This window comes from Lytechinus pictus, chromosome 15 (assembly GCF_037042905.1).
Source record: "Lytechinus pictus isolate F3 Inbred chromosome 15, Lp3.0, whole genome shotgun sequence".
NCBI classification, from domain to species: Eukaryota; Metazoa; Echinodermata; class Echinoidea; order Temnopleuroida; family Toxopneustidae; genus Lytechinus; species Lytechinus pictus.
In genome coordinates, this window is record NC_087259.1 from 13,950,031 (window position 1) to 13,966,910 (window position 16,880).

Here is a 16,880-nt window from a genome sequence, read left to right on the forward strand (position 1 = left end):
TTTTCTGTTTGCATAATTAATTAGAATTAATTAGAAGAAATTATTTTAAACAGAATAAGAAAGATTACAAGATGAATTGATGCACATCAATTGAGCCTTCTCTCACCTTTCCATTGATACCTAAATTACTTCATAGGGCTCAAAAACAAAGAAGTTAGAGCCTGTTGAAGACTTGGGTTCAAAATGGTCACAAAATGGTCACAAAAATCGGTGCTGTACTCCATTGACTTTACATTAAGACAATGACCACAAATTTGGATGAATATGTGCGACTTAAACTGGAATAACATTATAATTTCTTGATGAAAATTAAAGTTCTTGGTATCATTTTAAAGGTCTTTTTAAGAGCTTTTTTTTTATATGTTTTCTTCTATTCTCCCTCCGTCTTATCCCCACCCCTTTTCTATTAAAAAAATAAACTTGAAATACTTGAAATGGGCGGCACTATATCTCTTTAGCCGACCCCTCATGCTTTCTCATTATATATAAACAACAAATTTCTTTAAAAGAAATAAGGTAAAAAATGTGTTCAATAACATTCAGCAAAAAAAAAACAAGACGAACAAAACTAAGATGTTAAACATGCTAAATCATTTATTCATTTTTATTTTATTTTCATTATAATTTTTTTTTTTTGCTGAGATTTATTTTAATCAATGAAAATTAATTGTTGGATTTGAAACAGTGAAACAAAACAAAAAGCCTGCAGCTAATATTGAATTTATACAAATTAAGCCTATAGCTTACGAATCCATCACAATCATTACAAATGAAGATAAGTTCATTAAAGAAAAGATTATGGAAAGTCCATACGAAGAGGCGCATTTTAAATCTTAGGGTAGGCCCCTTTCGGCCCTTATGTCATAACATATAGTCTCTATACTCCTTAACTTTGAAATGTTGAACATATATATTTTTAATGTTATTTCTTAAACCTTATATTCTTATATAAACTTCCATAAATTAAGTGATCATCTATAAATATGACCAGCGTTTATGATCGTTGTCATATTTAGCATTATTTCTGTAAAAGTATTTTTTCCATTGCGGATTGATTCACACCTTTTTCTATGTTTTAATTATTATTGCAAAGTACTACTTTATCCACTTGGACATGTTTGCAGCAATTTTCATATTTTCATTTTCTTCTGTTACTCATCATGCAACTGAGGTATGTTTATACTCTAAACACTCACATTTGTATTTCTTGCGTTATATCTGACAAATAAAATAAATAATTAGATTTTTCACACGCAGCCTCTCATATTTTCCTTTTTAGTCTCATACAATCAGACACTGTTGATTTGTTTACTCCATTCAAATCCTATATCTACCTCAACAAATAACATATTAACGCATAATTTGCAAAATTATCATTATATACAAGTATTCTATAAAAATACAGAATATTGAACTAATAAATGTCGAAATTACTTAGTTAAATCAATTTTTATGTCGGACAAGGGTCTCTTTCGTTGAAATATCAATAAAAGGTGTCTCTAAAAAGACAGCGTGTTCTAAATAAGGGAAATAATGAAAATTTCGATTTTATTTAGTTATGTTTGTGAATCTTTAAAGTTTTTTCTCTTTTAACCTCATAAAGTAAGCTCCATACATCAATTCTACTATCAGTAATAAATAAAACATTATTTGATCTCCTTTTATTGAAATATCGGATTTTATGTAAAGTTGTCATTCAGAAATAAAAGGTTCAGGTGACGATGAAGACTAAATATTTTTCCGATACTATCGATATCAAACGATGTCGCGGACTTGGAAGACAAAATTGCCTTCGTGAAACGGAAAGCGCTGATTTGTCGCCAATCTTCCTATCTCGGAAGAATGGTCCTAGGACGTTCCTACGTATCGCTCATCTCGTCATGCAACAGGCCCCTGAAATCTGAATGCTGGTTTGAGTCACCACTCCAAGTCTCCATTCACTGCTGTTTATTTCGTCAGCGGCGGTGACTTCTTTCCTCTCCTATTCACTTTGTACACAACGAGCGCACACACCAACACACGAGAAGAGAGGTGACTTAATTACTTCTGGATAAGGCCATTTTACCTAGATTTCGTCTAATTTGAGCAGATGAGATGAGATTCCAATGTTTTGATCGACGACTCTGATTCTATTCGTGTATGATGGGGTGTCTAAACTTCGCGGACTTTTCAAAAATATTCATCAGGCTTAAATTTGTTGACAAAATAGTCACAATTTATACAAAACCAATTCAATGAATAGTTACCACATTTACGGCAAGATCCTGATCTTGACATTTCAAGTATATAAACTTGAATATGTATTGATAATGGACATGATAATTAAATAATAATAAAGCAGTTCTTGTATAGCGCATATCGATCACATTATGTCATAACGTCCCTATGCGCTTCCAAAGGACTTGGATAGTATTACCCTGGCTTTAGCCCCGCAGCCTTTTACAGCGCGGTGGCATTTCAAGGAATAAATTCCTGCCAGGTACCCATTCATCTCACCTGGGTTGAGTGCAGCACAATGTGGATGAATTTCTTGCTGAAGGAAATTACGCCATGGCTGGGATTCGAACCCACGACCCTCTGTTTCAAAGTCAGAAGACTAATCCACTGGGCCACAACGCTCCATTAAAGTTATCAAAAGTTTTAATTTCAGGTTACTGGGTCAAGGTCAAAGGTTATTTCAGATCAGTTAACTGGGATAAGAATTGATATTTTCTTCACTGTATTACAGTGTACTTAAACACATATAAAATGAAACTTAGATTGTTATTTGATATCATAAATAACATGAAGCGAATACAAGTTTTTAAGTCAATCAGGTCAATGGTCGTTTGAGGTCAATAAACTTAGTATTTTATCATCAAATGAATGGATTTTCGCCCATTTCAAATTTACCACTACTGCTATGAATGTGTCAATTTCTTATCTTTTCAATCGGGATTCATTCTGAACTGTGTATGATAAAGCAGCTCAGTTCAAAATGTCTCTTGGACAGGCTGGCCAGCAACAACCACAGAGGGCGCTCACCCAAAGTAAAGACACCCAACTCAAGTCGTACAAGCGAAGACTTAAAGATGATGTATCGTCCATACTCGACAACTTTACAGAGATCCTAAAACTCGCCAAGGTGAGGTAGATTCATTGTATGAATTTTCTTCATTCAAAATTTTGAATGCTGGGTGATCTTTCAGTTTCTTGTATGAAGTAGTGCCCATTATATGAAGTGCCCATACACGCTCATACAGATTGCAAATTTTAATGAGACTAATCACGGAATAAATACAAACTCCCATCTCCTGATAGAGATACATGTTGTTTATGATTAATCAGAGTAAAAATGTTTGGTATTTTCCAATATTGATAGGCCTCCAAAGAATTTCTTTCTCTTTGAAATATTAAAGGAAAAATAGACACATTATCAACATAAAGGGGTATCTGCCAGAAATAAGGGGTGAGAGTTTAGAAAGGATACTAAATTTGTTCATAATCAAAGCTATCAATAATATTTTGAGCTTATGTCGAGAAAGAGAAAGTTGCATTCATGCACTGCCATAATAAATGAACTAATACTCGTTCAGCTTCTCATTTTCATCTTCCACTGACCTCTAATAATCAAATTCATAATTCTTTTAAACATGCAGGACCTAGAATTTATAACAATTTAGATCCTATAATTCGTTCTTGTTCAACTGCCTCCTCATTCAAAATTTTACTTAGAAGACAATTAATTAGTGGTTATCTTGATTCCCTTTTCTAAACATACCCTCCCCCCTCTCTCTCTCTCTTCTCTCTCTCTCTCTTTTGTTTGAGTGCAATGGGTCATGGATGTGGGTGATTCTGTGTTTGATGTGTGAATGTATAATGATTACGTTATGATTATTTAATGATTATTTGAATACTTGTAAAGGGGCAACTGCCTACAAGATTTTAATCTTTTTGGTTGCCTCTTGCCATTTGTTGATTTTTCTTTTACATGGATAAATTATATTTATATGTTGTATATTTATTTGTTCTATGTCTTGTCTTGTTACATTTATGCATATTATATATTATGTTATTTTACATTGTATTTAAATATTTGTATATGGTTAATAAATGAATTGAATTAAATTGAACGACAGATCACACTTGCAATAAATATTTTTTTGGGTTGGGGCATTGATAAGGTATACATACTTGGGTATTTGTCAGTTATTAGAGCTCCATAAAACCATGAAATGGCAATTTCTAGTGTACCCAAGAATAATTTTAAATTTCAATCACTGTACATGTACCACTTTGGTCAGCTTCTGAAGGATAAGGAATGAAACGTGGGAATGAGGGGAAAATCTCAGTTAGGGATGACATTTTTACAAATCTTTCCTGGGGATCCTCAAACACCTAGTGAAACCTAGAAAGATGGTTCCGAATCATTCTTCTAAGTTCTATCCAGATAATGTAAACACACCCCCAAATTTCTCACTTTGATGCTCTTTCTGTCGATGTTAAGGTGGAGGATGAAACACAGGTTGCAAGACAATCTCAGGGAGAGCAGGACCAGACTGAAATGCAAGTCAGAGCAGCTAACATTGTGAGTTCATTCCACATCAGCCATTAACAAGTTTGATAAAAATAATTGTAATGCTGATGATGATGGTGATGGTGATGGTGATGATGATGGTGATGGTGATGGTGATGGTGATGATGATGGTGATGGTGATGGTGATGTGATGGTGATGATGATGATGATAGATGATGATGGTGATGGTGATGATGATGATGGTGATGATGATGATGATGATGGATGATGGATGATGATGATGATGAAGATGATGATGATGATGATGATGATGATGATGATGATGATGATGGTGATGGTGATGGTGATGGTGATGATGATGATGGTGGTGGTGATGGTGATGGTAATGATGATAATGATAGCAATAACAATAAAAACAAAATTATCATTATTGTTATTTTTTATTTTGCTTTCATGCATTTCTAAGTGCTTTAAATGTAGTTTTTAACCCCTGGGTTATTGAATCCTTCCCTGTTCCACACAAAGTGTACCATCTTAACACCCTGAGGATGTATAACAAATAATTGTGTTATCATCTCTTCTAGGTTCGAGCAGGGGAGTCTCTCATATCGTTGGTTGCGGACATCAAGCAGTTCCTCATCTTGAATGACTTTCCCCTGGCCAATGAGAACATTGAGAAGAGGGCTCGTTTCTTGAGCAACGTCCAGAACAACGTCGACTCAAAGATAATGCAACTCCGGGATGAACTATCCAATGACCTGTATGAGATAGAGGAAGAATTCTACTCTTCGAAGTATAAATGATAAGATTTTCACCATCTTATACAAAAAAACTAGTCTTCACAGATCATGTGAGTATATATGAATGGACTGTTCATGAGCTACCTGTCATGATCTGATTAAGCATCAACAAAGACTTCTTGAAGAACTATGCAGTGGTTCATCATCTGTGTGGGGTCATCAAGGTATGAATGATGGTGTCATACATAACTGGTCTCCAGAGATGTTTTGCAGGATGCTTTCAAGATTATGGAATGGACTGTTGACTATCTACCTGTTCTGACCATTCAGTGTCTAAAACAATGACTCAGGAATATTGCTGCTTTACCAAGAACTATCCAATAATCTTTACGAGAAAAGATATTGTGAATATTGAAGTAATCTGATCAAGACCCAGGGTCTGGGACATCAAGACCTAGGCTAAGAGGAAAAACTTTAAACTCAGCTCCTCATGCAACGCCATGCAGAAGAATTTTCCATTGGCTTTGATAGGCCCTATAGTATCATGAATGAAGAAAAATGACATCTATTTTCTTTTCTTGTTTACCCTTTTAAAGGGAAAGTTCACCCTGAAGAAAAGTTTGTTCTCAATATAGCAGAAAAAAATAATAAAAATATTGGTGAAGGTTTGAGGAAAATCCATTAAAGATTAAGAAAGTTATTAGAATTTAAAGTTTTGAATTTGGGACATCATAAACAAGCAGCTGCTTCATATGTTATATGATATAAGTGCATGAATTTCAATTTTGTAATGGTTCATGATGACTTATTTATTTATATAGCAAGTGTAAATTTAGCTCCCTGTAAACGAAGAATGCATTCATAAGACGTACTTTGTTTATTGATGAAATGCATATTGAGTGGATAAAACATGATTGAAAACCACAAAATCGAACCCCCTTCATTAATTTGGATCGATATTTATCCCTATATGATCCACCAAAATGTGTTGTATTTGATTCTTGTGGCTTTTTGTGATCAATGTCAGACCATCTGGGCCCTGTCTTAAAAAGTTCCGATTGATCAAATCGATCTTAACTAAGGAAAGCCAGCAGCATCATCATCTGAAATGCATGTTCAGTCAAACTTCAAAGTATTTTCTAAATACACTGTTATTTTCTAAATACACTGTATGATGTATACTCATGCATGCATCGTCGTTTGGTTTGCTGTAGTGCATTTAGTGTGTTCGGCATTTTCAAAGGGAAGTTGTGTATCTTTCCTATGAGAAGAATTATGACATTGATGGATTTCCATCAAATCTAACACAATCTTAAAAGAGAGGGCCCTGTTTGGTTAAAATTTGATTACATTTCATGTATAGGTAACTCTGCCTAAGTCGACCTTCCATTTTTATATGTGGTTATTCGCCTATTTATGAGACCTGGGGCCCGTTGCAGAAAGAATTGCAATCAAACGCAACTCTAAAAATCATGTGCAACTTGATTTTCAACCAATCAACAGCGTGCATTTGGAACTTGTGATGGATTTTTTGACTTGCGTTTAAACGCAACTCTTTCTGCAACGGACCCCAGAGGGGTGTTTCCCAAAGATTTAATTATGACTAAGAGTTGCACTTAATTGTCTAATGGCCGTATAAAATGCATGACCTCATTGGTCAGATCATGCGAAAAGGATGTGCACTACTGTCATACTTAAATCTTTGTGAAACCCCCCCCCCCCCCAGATTATTAAAAACATGGAATTATTTGATACACCTCTTTAGTCGAATTTTTCCAAATACCTAGTTCCTATCGTCACGATTCACGCCTCGATGGAAACGATGGTCTTAATCGTGGGTTAATCGTAATGATCATACATGTATCAGATCAGTCGAGGCAATCACATTGCAAATTTTTTTTGGAATGATTAAAAAATATACGCTTTTCTGTAATACATAAGTAAAATTGTGGCATTCTTAACGGATCACATGACAGTGGGAACAGGGTATACATGTAAGTCTAACCGATTTCTGCAGTCCCAAAATATTTGACCTGTATTGGAATGATCATACTTTGGCATTTTAATGTTCTGCCCCCTTTCTCTGTTATTTGCTTTCTCTATTCTCTTTTTCTGTCTCTTGTATGAACATGTAGGCCTGAATTCACAAAGGTGGTTTTGAAAACTCACGGTTGAGTCCATGGTTTATGCAGGTTTCCTGTATAAAATACACTTACTTTACCGCGTATATTAAAAAATGTCCATGCTATTTTATTCACGAGTCCACTCTTCAAACAGTGGACTCATGAACAAAATAGCGTATCTAACCATGGTAACAGGCATCAATTTGGCGCACTGTGACAAAAGCGCGCATCAGCGTTGGGCATTTTTTCATACATGCGCCCGATAAGCGCTAAATTAAGCGTAAATTATACAGGAAATCTGCATAAACCATGGACTCAACCGTGGGTTTTCAAAACCACCTTTGTGAATTCGGGCCAATATGTTTCACTGGTTCTCCATATTGTATTGACAAACTGGGTAAAAAGGAGGAAAAATATTAAACAGAAATACATGTAAAATTTAATTTTAGGATTTTGTGATTTATTGATCGCTCTTGATACAAGACACAATATTCCATGTCTTAAATATGGCAGAATAAAACATGGAACAAATATGTTTATGGTTGATTTCTTTGAATTACTTTCAAAAAGGTTCTGCATATGCAAATTTTTGTCACGATAAAGGAATATACTCTATGGCTGTCTGGCTGACAATGGTTGCCAAATCATCCAATATTTTTCTTAAAAGGAATACATTCAATCAACATGTTTGCTGATATCATTTGAAAATAATGAATAGTAAATTTGCTTCAAAATGCTTCATCATTGTTATAAAGATGTGTCGAGTGCAAATGTGCACATGATATGTAGCATGTAATCTCATTATTACACAGAATCATGTCCCATGATATACCACATATCTAGGAATTTAAATGATCTATGGTCAGAAAAAAAATCTTTGTGGAACACCGAAAATTGTATGACAAAGCAGCATTTGAACCTTGACCTTTTTTTCAAATTCTAGTCAGAAATTGGAACAAATAAGTCTTCTTTCATTACTAGGCAATATGGGTCCCAATTCAATACTTTAAGGCATTATTAAAATCTGGTTTAATAATGATTATACATTTGTATTGGGCAATTTCTATACATACTCCACTGCGCATTACAATAATGTTATTACCCCGGCTACAGTAAAGCCGTGCTGCCCACAGGCGCTCTGGCCTTCGAGGAATTTCTTCCTACCGGGTACCCATTCACCTCACCTGGGTTGAGTGCAGCACAATGTGGGTAAATTTCTAGCTGACAGAAAACACGCCATGGGTGGGAATTGAACCCACTTCCTTCAGATTGAAAGGAGAGACATAACCACGACGCCCCGACAACCCGTTTTCTGTAACTGGTTTATGCTATATATTTCTATTTATTCGGCTCTTTTCTTGGTGAAGAGAACTTTTGGAAATATCATATGGCAAGTTCCCCAAAGTCTGCGCAGTCTCCCTTGTCTGCGCACACGCGTATCTGCGCGATTCTAGTAAAAGAAGATACGGAACGAGCACGAACTTTACACATGCAATACATAGACTGATATTCATCAAAAAATCTGATTCAAAATGGTGGGAAACTTGGGCATTTCATGTGACGGCCTCAAAATGCATCCTTTCTCATCAAAATCCACAAATCGTGTGCAAAATGAATGGGTGCGCAGACATGGGCTGCCATTTTTTTTTCAATCTGAAAATGACTGCCCGAGGTTTTTTCCAAGAAAATCCTATATTTCTTTCAAATTTTTATGAGATATTTGGTACACTTACTCATAATAATATGAAGAACATTATTTACTGAAAGATTTTGTGAAATTCATGTTAAATCTTAACTCAAATTGTTCATTTCCCAGAAAGTGCCAACTTGAATATCTGTATCACATTTGGTTACCCCTAATTACACCACAGATTTAGATCACTGTTAAAATTGAGTTCAGAATATCTGTTCAGGTAAACTTTTAAGCTAGCCATAATTACATCATCTTTCAATTCAATTTAACCCCATACATGTACCGGTAGTTATTTTTTAGCAAATGAGCTACGTTGAATTGTCACATCAAAAATACAAATTACATTTTAATTAACTATTTTGTTTTCCTTTGGCCCATCAAACAACTGGTCATAGAAATATAACGTTCAATGTTCAACTCCTGGGCCCCATTGCATACAAGTTACCATAATGGTATGTATCTTTACCATCCAATGGTAACTTGCATGGAATCCTTGATTTTGATTGGATGCTGATCATCGTTGCCATGGTAGTTACCATTGGATGGCAAATTTTCTTTATAGTAACTTATGCAAAGGGGCCCAAGGTCAAAGTTTATTTTACTTATAGAAATACTACACAATACACTCTCCATTTGAAAATAAATAAAAAATCTCTTGGACAAAATGTATATCACATAAACCATACAAAAATAAAATAACGGTGTAATGAAATTTGCGAAACAACATCTTTGTTTTAATTGCACAAAATTATGTAATCTAGTAGTATACAAATAGCACCGCTCCCATAACTTGTACATAAACATTCAAGAACTTGACAGATCTTGGGCCCTGTTTCATAAAGATTTACAACTATGGTAACTTTGTTATTTCAACTACCATGGCAACCTTGATTGTGATTGTCTGCTGAGCCTCGTTACCATGGTAGTTGCAATAATGGTCAAGTTATAATAGTTGCGGGAGGCAGCAACACCATACTTTGTCATTGTGAATAAATATTTATAGATTGCTTGTTAAAGTTGAGAATTAATTCCATCTTCGTAAAAGATCAACCAGTGGGGCGTTTCACATTTCATGCCTAGTTGCTTGCGTTATAAAAGGCATGACAGCATTGGTCAGATCATGCCAAGAGGACGCGCAATACTGCGTCCTAGTCAATAAGATTGCGCGTTGCATATCATGAGCACATCAGCATTTAAGTGCCACTCTAAGTCATACTTAAATCTTTGTGAAACACATCCCTGGCATCAATGTGCCATAGAGCATGTTTGTGAGGGATAATAAATTAACATAATGAAGATAATGATGTTTTCCTCCCTGATGAAATGACATGATCACAATAAAAATCTATAAGAAATACAACCAAAGGGCGTGTCATTAAGTATAAGAAACAACCTGTATATGGTATGCCAAAAGGGGGTTTCTAAAACATTTCTAATTATATGAGCTCAAGTTCAAATACATGTATTCTGATTTAAATTAACCTTTTTACTACCGGTACACATATTAAATGCAAAGTACATATTTGTGTCAATTTTTATTTTAATATTAACTAAGGTAAAAAAAAAAACCTTTGGGCTTGTATTTTGCCATTTCGCACTCAAGTTATTTTTATAGAATCATCATGCATAAAATGATAAATTGCGTAACAAACCACCCTGACACAAAAGACCACATGTGATCGACCATAAAATGGCTCGACAATTGGTTCTCATGGAAAAATATGGAGTTATCATGATGAGCAATGGCAGTAGAGATAAGGGTTTATTTCCATTTGGTCTAATGCCAATTCGTCCAATTACCAACTCGTCTACTATCATTTGGTCTAACATCAGTTCGTCCGCTATCCACATGGTCTAATTGTCATTTCGTCCACTCACCATTTCGTCTAATAACCAATTGGTCCAATGGTCATTTAGTCCACATAACATTTGGTCTATTGGACTTGGTGTTAATTGGACGAAATGAATTAAAAGAAATTGGTATTAGACCAACTGGTAACGAGACGAACTGGTGATTAGACAAAGTGATTATTGGACCAAATGGCTGTTAGACGAAATGTGGATGGACGGAATGGCATGACGAGTTGGCAATAGACCAATCGGCAGTTTACCAAGATAAGTGGACAATCTTATTCTGGTAGACTCGCAATTTTCCCATGAAAACAAAACCCAGGTGATGTGCAACATGTGTGTGATGATAACTCAAAGATACATGTCATAGGACCCACACAAAAACTTTGAATTTTACAAGCATGCCACATACACAATGGAAATTTAGAAGAGGTATTGTGAATCTGACATGTATTTTCCATCAATCGCAAAATTCCACGACAAATTTCCAATAGATAGATATATCTTAGTAATTCATGATATTCTGTTGCAAAAGACAAAATGAATGTATTGCAAATTTGTAATTAATTGCAAAGAAATAAGTGTTTGGTATCGCAAAATCGTAAAATAGCCTTAAAAACTGACATACTGAAGCTTTTCGACATGCACTCATCGGAGTAAAATTGCATGAATGACTAGAACGCTAGAGCGAGACAATATATAATAGAACCAAAAGAGACAATGGACAATTGCAAGCAAGATTGATTTAAGATTGATTTTGGACTTGAAATTAATAAATATTTCTTGCATCAACTAACTTTTATAATCCCAAAGATGATAATTATGACCTAGGCCCTCTTTCATTATACATGATATCAATCACAAATGACAAGTTATCATTACGAGCAAGTGAGATTGTTGCATTTATTCACTATGAGAAAATCTGTTGAATAAATATCGCTCTTACTACTGGTTGCAGGTTTTGTGAAAAAAGACACTTGCACCTTAATACCCTTTTTGTTATTTTATAACAGATGAACATGAAATGTGTAAACCATGCTATTTTATAAATGGATTGCGAACGTATCATTTACTGGAACAAGGCTTTTTATCTGACTAGTGGTCACTTTAATTTTATTCATATAGTGGCACTAGTGTAAACTTTTCTACACAAAAAATATATAGATAATGATTTTAGGCCAAAATGTATTCTGTATAAGAAATTTTATTATTGAAAATGACATAATTTACTCGAAGAATGCCCATGGATACTTTCAATAATTGGGTGAGGGAGGGTGGGGTGGTAATACCTAAACAAAATGCCAAGATAACAGTATATAGCAACTTGGGTTTGAGATATATGTTAACGTCAGCTATAAAGAGCAGCTACAAGGAGGAATATTCACCATTGAAAGTGCTTTGTGCTTTCACATGAACAAATAACAATGTGCAAGTTGCTTGTATTTGCCATTAACTTATTTCAAACAAATGACTTGCAAAGATATGAACATTTTCTATACATCCATTTGTTAAACATTAATATATGAAAAAATGACATACACAGCATTTTTTTAATTTTTTAATACATGGCTGAATTTCTCATATTGTCTGCGAAATAAACTTTGTTAAAATTACACAAACGAGGAGACGATAGGTTATTTATGGATAGCATGTCACTGAACAAAAGATCTACCTGCACCGAATCATGCAAATGATAAATTCATTACCACGGGTGGGGAAGGGGGTTGATTTTTCATATCATAAAGCTGCATGAGCAGTAAATTCAAATAGCAGATTCTGTTTCAAAGGGTTATCAAAATAGAAATTCTGGTGTGGCCATAGCACCTTAGAGAACAGAAAATCCAATGACACATTGATCATGAATGCATTATCATTCAGAATAACCCCGCATTTCAGAATCTTCTAAGAACTGACCTAACAATAGGCCAGTATCTCTGACTCTCAATGATCAAGTTGGACATTATGTTGTCCTGTACATCCTTTTTTAATTGTGAATTTCTGTGTCAATGACCTAAAGGATTTTTTTTTTTAATTTTCATTATTAAAGGCCCTGTCATATCGTTCTGTGCAAGTCTTGCAGGTGAGTTGTGGGCAATCACCCACAACTCCTGCTATTAAATGCATGCGAGATACTGTCAATACCAGCCATCTGTGGTTAGCAAACTATAGTCACCTGCAGGTCAAATGCAAGTCTTGCATGGAACGATGTGACAGAGCCTATATTTTTGGTTATTTACCACTAATGAAAAAAATATCCTACCCCCCACCCACCCCTGCCACCCAAGTTACCCCATTCCAACTTATAAAATGTGTATGTAGATTAAAATACTAATAGTCCTTATTGAGATCACATATTTATTTAAACAAATCTACACCAAAGAATACAAACACAATGTAGATAAAAAGTTTTAGCACACATCAGCGATAGATTTTGGGATTAGTTGCAGATTCACAATTTTGTCAGAATATTACTTAAATAGCCTCTCGAGAGTGCTCAGGAGGAAACATGAGGGCCTCACTACATTCTCAGCAATTATGGATTATTTTTGAAGTATCAATAATTCTGATTTCAATTTGAGTGGTTTTAGGCAAGATTACCCCCCCCCCCAAGAAGACAAGGACATATGAATGTGACGCACTATACACACCAATGATATGGGAACTACTCTGCTAGGAATTCAATTTCATATCGCTCTGGAGTGAGATTGGCATAAATCAGAGCTAAACATCTGTATATATACGTCAGAAAATTGAGACCAAAAGAGGTATTTGTCAGCGTTCTTGCTTCCCTTACCCACCCTATTCTATTCATCAAAGGATGTGACACGAAAATAATTTTTATGACAAATTTCACCCACATGGTGATGTGATCATCACTCCAGTGGCACATTCAATTCAGATAGAGTTGCTTACATCACAAAGTCAATCTTATTGACTCTCGGTTGATTCTGTCACCAATGAGATAATCCATGCTCTTCCACACTTGCATCCAATTCCAAGTGTGACGCTATACCCTGGCTACCAACTCCACACCCGATATCGTCAACAATGGCAGTTCTCTCCGCATTCGCTTTCCTTCCTTCTTGATTTGAAGGGCTCCCATTGTTATCCTCACTGCCCTCTGAAGACAGTCCATGAGGGCTACCAGCTAAACTGCCAGCAGGATGCTGAGATAGTTTGTCGAATTCAGGACAGGAGTGACAACTGTTGGAGGCGACAGCCGATGCCCTATCCTTGAAGGGTCTCTCATGAGATGCATTCCCTTGCGGAGCATTGGGAGCTAAGTTTGAAGGGGCACTAGACACGGAGTGCACCCGCTGAAAAGGAGAAGCTTCGCTGAATCGAATGGCAGAACTCTGCATCTTGTTCGTTTTCCCATTTACAGGACCTTCCTTCGATCGCGACTTTACCGATGGTTGATTCAAGAGCTCTCCTGCACAGGGACTAGGTGTCTTTGACCCTTCCTGCGTTGCTTGTTGAACCTGCTTAGGAGTGGGAGTGGAAGTCTTACGCGATGTCCTTACATTTGCAAGTGCTGTAGCTGCCCCCTCATCTCCCAATGGGGTTCTTCTCTCGGCAGGATCAGGTCTACTCTTCTGTGATCCTGTGCTGCCGCTGCGACTGAACATCTTCTGCGGACTGTTGGACCTACTGCGGGAAATCCCAGAACTGGAGGTGGAGTCTTCCAGCTGAGCTCCATCTGGGTTGGAACGTTGTTGGGCATGGTCACGACGGGAGTTGCACTGTTCACTGCGGTGTTTGTTGGGTTTAAGAAGCTCCCCTTCCAGACGTTGCGTTACCTTTTTCAAGGAGTTGTATTTTGCTTCCATCGCCTGGTGACATAAAAGATTAAAATCAAAATCATTACGCATTAAGGCCCGAATTCACAAAGATGGTTTTTAAAATCATCAGTTGAAACCATGTTTTATTCAGATTTCCTGTATAAATTACACTTATTTATCACATATATTAAAAAATGTCCAATTCTGATGTGCGCTTTTGTCACAGTGCACCAAATTGACGCCTGTTGCCATGCTTAAGTATGCTATTTTATTCATGAGTCATGGGGTGGAGCGTTGTGGCCCAGTGGATTAGTCTCCGGACTTTGAAACAGAGGGTCGTGGGTCCGAATCCCAGCCATGGAGTAATTTCTTTTGGCAAGAAATTTATCCACATTGTGCTGCACTCGACCCAGATGAGGTGAATGGGTACCCGGTAGGATTTATTCCTTGAACGCTTTAGCGCCTATTGATATGGTAGCTCAGCAACAGCCGGGGTAATAATATGATACCAAGTATCAAAGCGCAGTTGAGTATATGCACATAGTAACTGCGCTATATAAATGGACATATTATTATTATTATTTATGAGTCCACTGTTTGAAGAGTGGACTCATTACTTCAAAACAGTAGACTCGTGAATAAAATAGCCTGGATAACCACGGCAAAAGGCGTCAATTGACGTCAAAAAATCACTATGGGGGACTTAATGTTGGTGTTTAGATGGCAGGTCACGTAAAATATATGCAGAATCCATTAAAACTCTACATAAGTTGAGGCCCAGACAGAAACTTACCTCAATCTTTCCATTTGATAAACTCTTCACGCTCTCAAGGTATCTCTTCTGCTCTGCTATTGATCGGTCCTGATTTAAAAATAAAAAAGTACACACGAAAAACTAAAGAGAAATCAACTTAAGAAATATTCAAAATTATAAATTACTCACCCATGAATACAGTAATTTTCCAATACATTCATAATAACCTTGTGTTAAATTTCTCCTTAAATATTCATCAAATTATATATATGTTTTGTACTGATTTGCATTTTTGTTTCAAACAAATATTGGCAGATGCCAATGAGGTTCCCATAATATTCAATTAAATTCATAACATTTAGTACTGATATCAAGGACAACAATGCTTAGGATTTAACCCTAAAAAGACTGGGGGGGGCTGATTCAGCCCCCCCCTCGACATTTTTCGCGATAAATCTGTAATGCGAAAAGCTGGCGCCGCGCCGTTCCATGACTTTTTTCTTTCAAGTCTTGCGCAACTTTTGAGACCAAATTTGCGACCCCCGGGTACGTGGTTCCGAAATTACGCAACATTTCGTAAGTACATGTCGACCCAAAATTGCTAAAAAACGTGAATTTGTGTACAAATCCAATGCAAATTGTGTTTTCAGCCAAAATTCATAAATGTATCATTATTTTCAATTTTACTAATCAAACTAAATTAATTTCATCTTGTTTATGGTCAGAATAAAGTCACGGATGATTTTCATTGAAAAAACAATAAAAAACAAAAAGTAAAAAAACAAAGAAATACATAAGAAATTTTTAAAACAATAAAATACATAAGAAAAGAATTGTGATGTTGAATTTTTTTTCATGTACATTTGATTAGAATCCTACAAAGAGTCTATGAATAAAAAAAATAGCAGTTTAGAGGCCTTATTTAGTTAATTAGAGCAAATCTTTGATTTTACGCATAAATTAGCATAATTAATGAATTTTGAAATTTTTCGGAAAATTTGATCCTACAGTCTTGGAGATTATGCCGTGGGTAATGCACGTGCCAATTTTCGTCGCGATCGCGCGGTCGACGGCCGAGATCATAGGGGGGGGCTGAATCAGCCCCCCCCCCCAGTCTTCTTAGGCATCAAAATAGCCCAGTCTATTTAGGGTTAAGGCTGTAAAAACTAAGCTTTGCCAATGATCTTGGGGCCTTCTTTTAAAATACATTGCATAGATAATTTGAAATAAATTATACAATGATGGCTAAAATTTGTGTTCTGGGGAACAGATTTCAGTTAGTATATTCCTTGATATTGTAACATCGTTAATAATACATAATTGTTTGGCTACAATTAAATTCTCATCAACTTGAGTAGCAGGGGCCATGCCGCTAGAAAAGCTGGTGATCAGAGTCCTGCAGTGTTTGAGTAAGGGTAATT

At 35.9% G+C, this 16,880-nt stretch overlaps 2 protein-coding genes across 3 annotated transcripts in view; one reads left to right on the forward strand and one right to left on the reverse strand.

The window, feature by feature from the left end:
* The first annotated feature begins 1,535 nt into the window (after positions 1–1,535).
* On the forward strand, positions 1,536–7,912 carry LOC129278383 (mediator of RNA polymerase II transcription subunit 22-like). The gene is made up of 3 exons (XM_054914570.2): positions 1,536–3,124; positions 4,487–4,567; positions 5,101–7,912. Exons 1-3 carry the CDS (start codon positions 2,978–2,980, stop codon positions 5,317–5,319), a joined length of 447 nt encoding a protein of 148 aa, XP_054770545.1. The 5' UTR covers positions 1,536–2,977; the 3' UTR covers positions 5,320–7,912.
* Positions 7,913–9,779: 1,867 nt separating this feature from the next.
* Positions 9,780–16,880, reverse strand: part of LOC129277790 (hamartin-like) — a 41,378-nt gene continuing 34,277 nt past the window's right edge. Inside the window, exons 17-19 of one of the 2 annotated variants that reach the window (XR_010295965.1) lie at positions 15,499–15,567; positions 12,334–14,756; positions 10,995–12,246 (exon numbers count right to left, since the gene is read on the reverse strand). Coding sequence is in view for 1 of the 2 variants with exons in the window: in XM_054913961.2 (XP_054769936.2) it covers positions 13,875–14,756; positions 15,499–15,567 (951 nt within the window). In the remaining variant the exon portion in view is untranslated. Of the gene's footprint in view, positions 14,757–15,498; positions 15,568–16,880 lie in introns of both variants that reach the window. The other variant, XM_054913961.2, reaches the window with a different exon arrangement.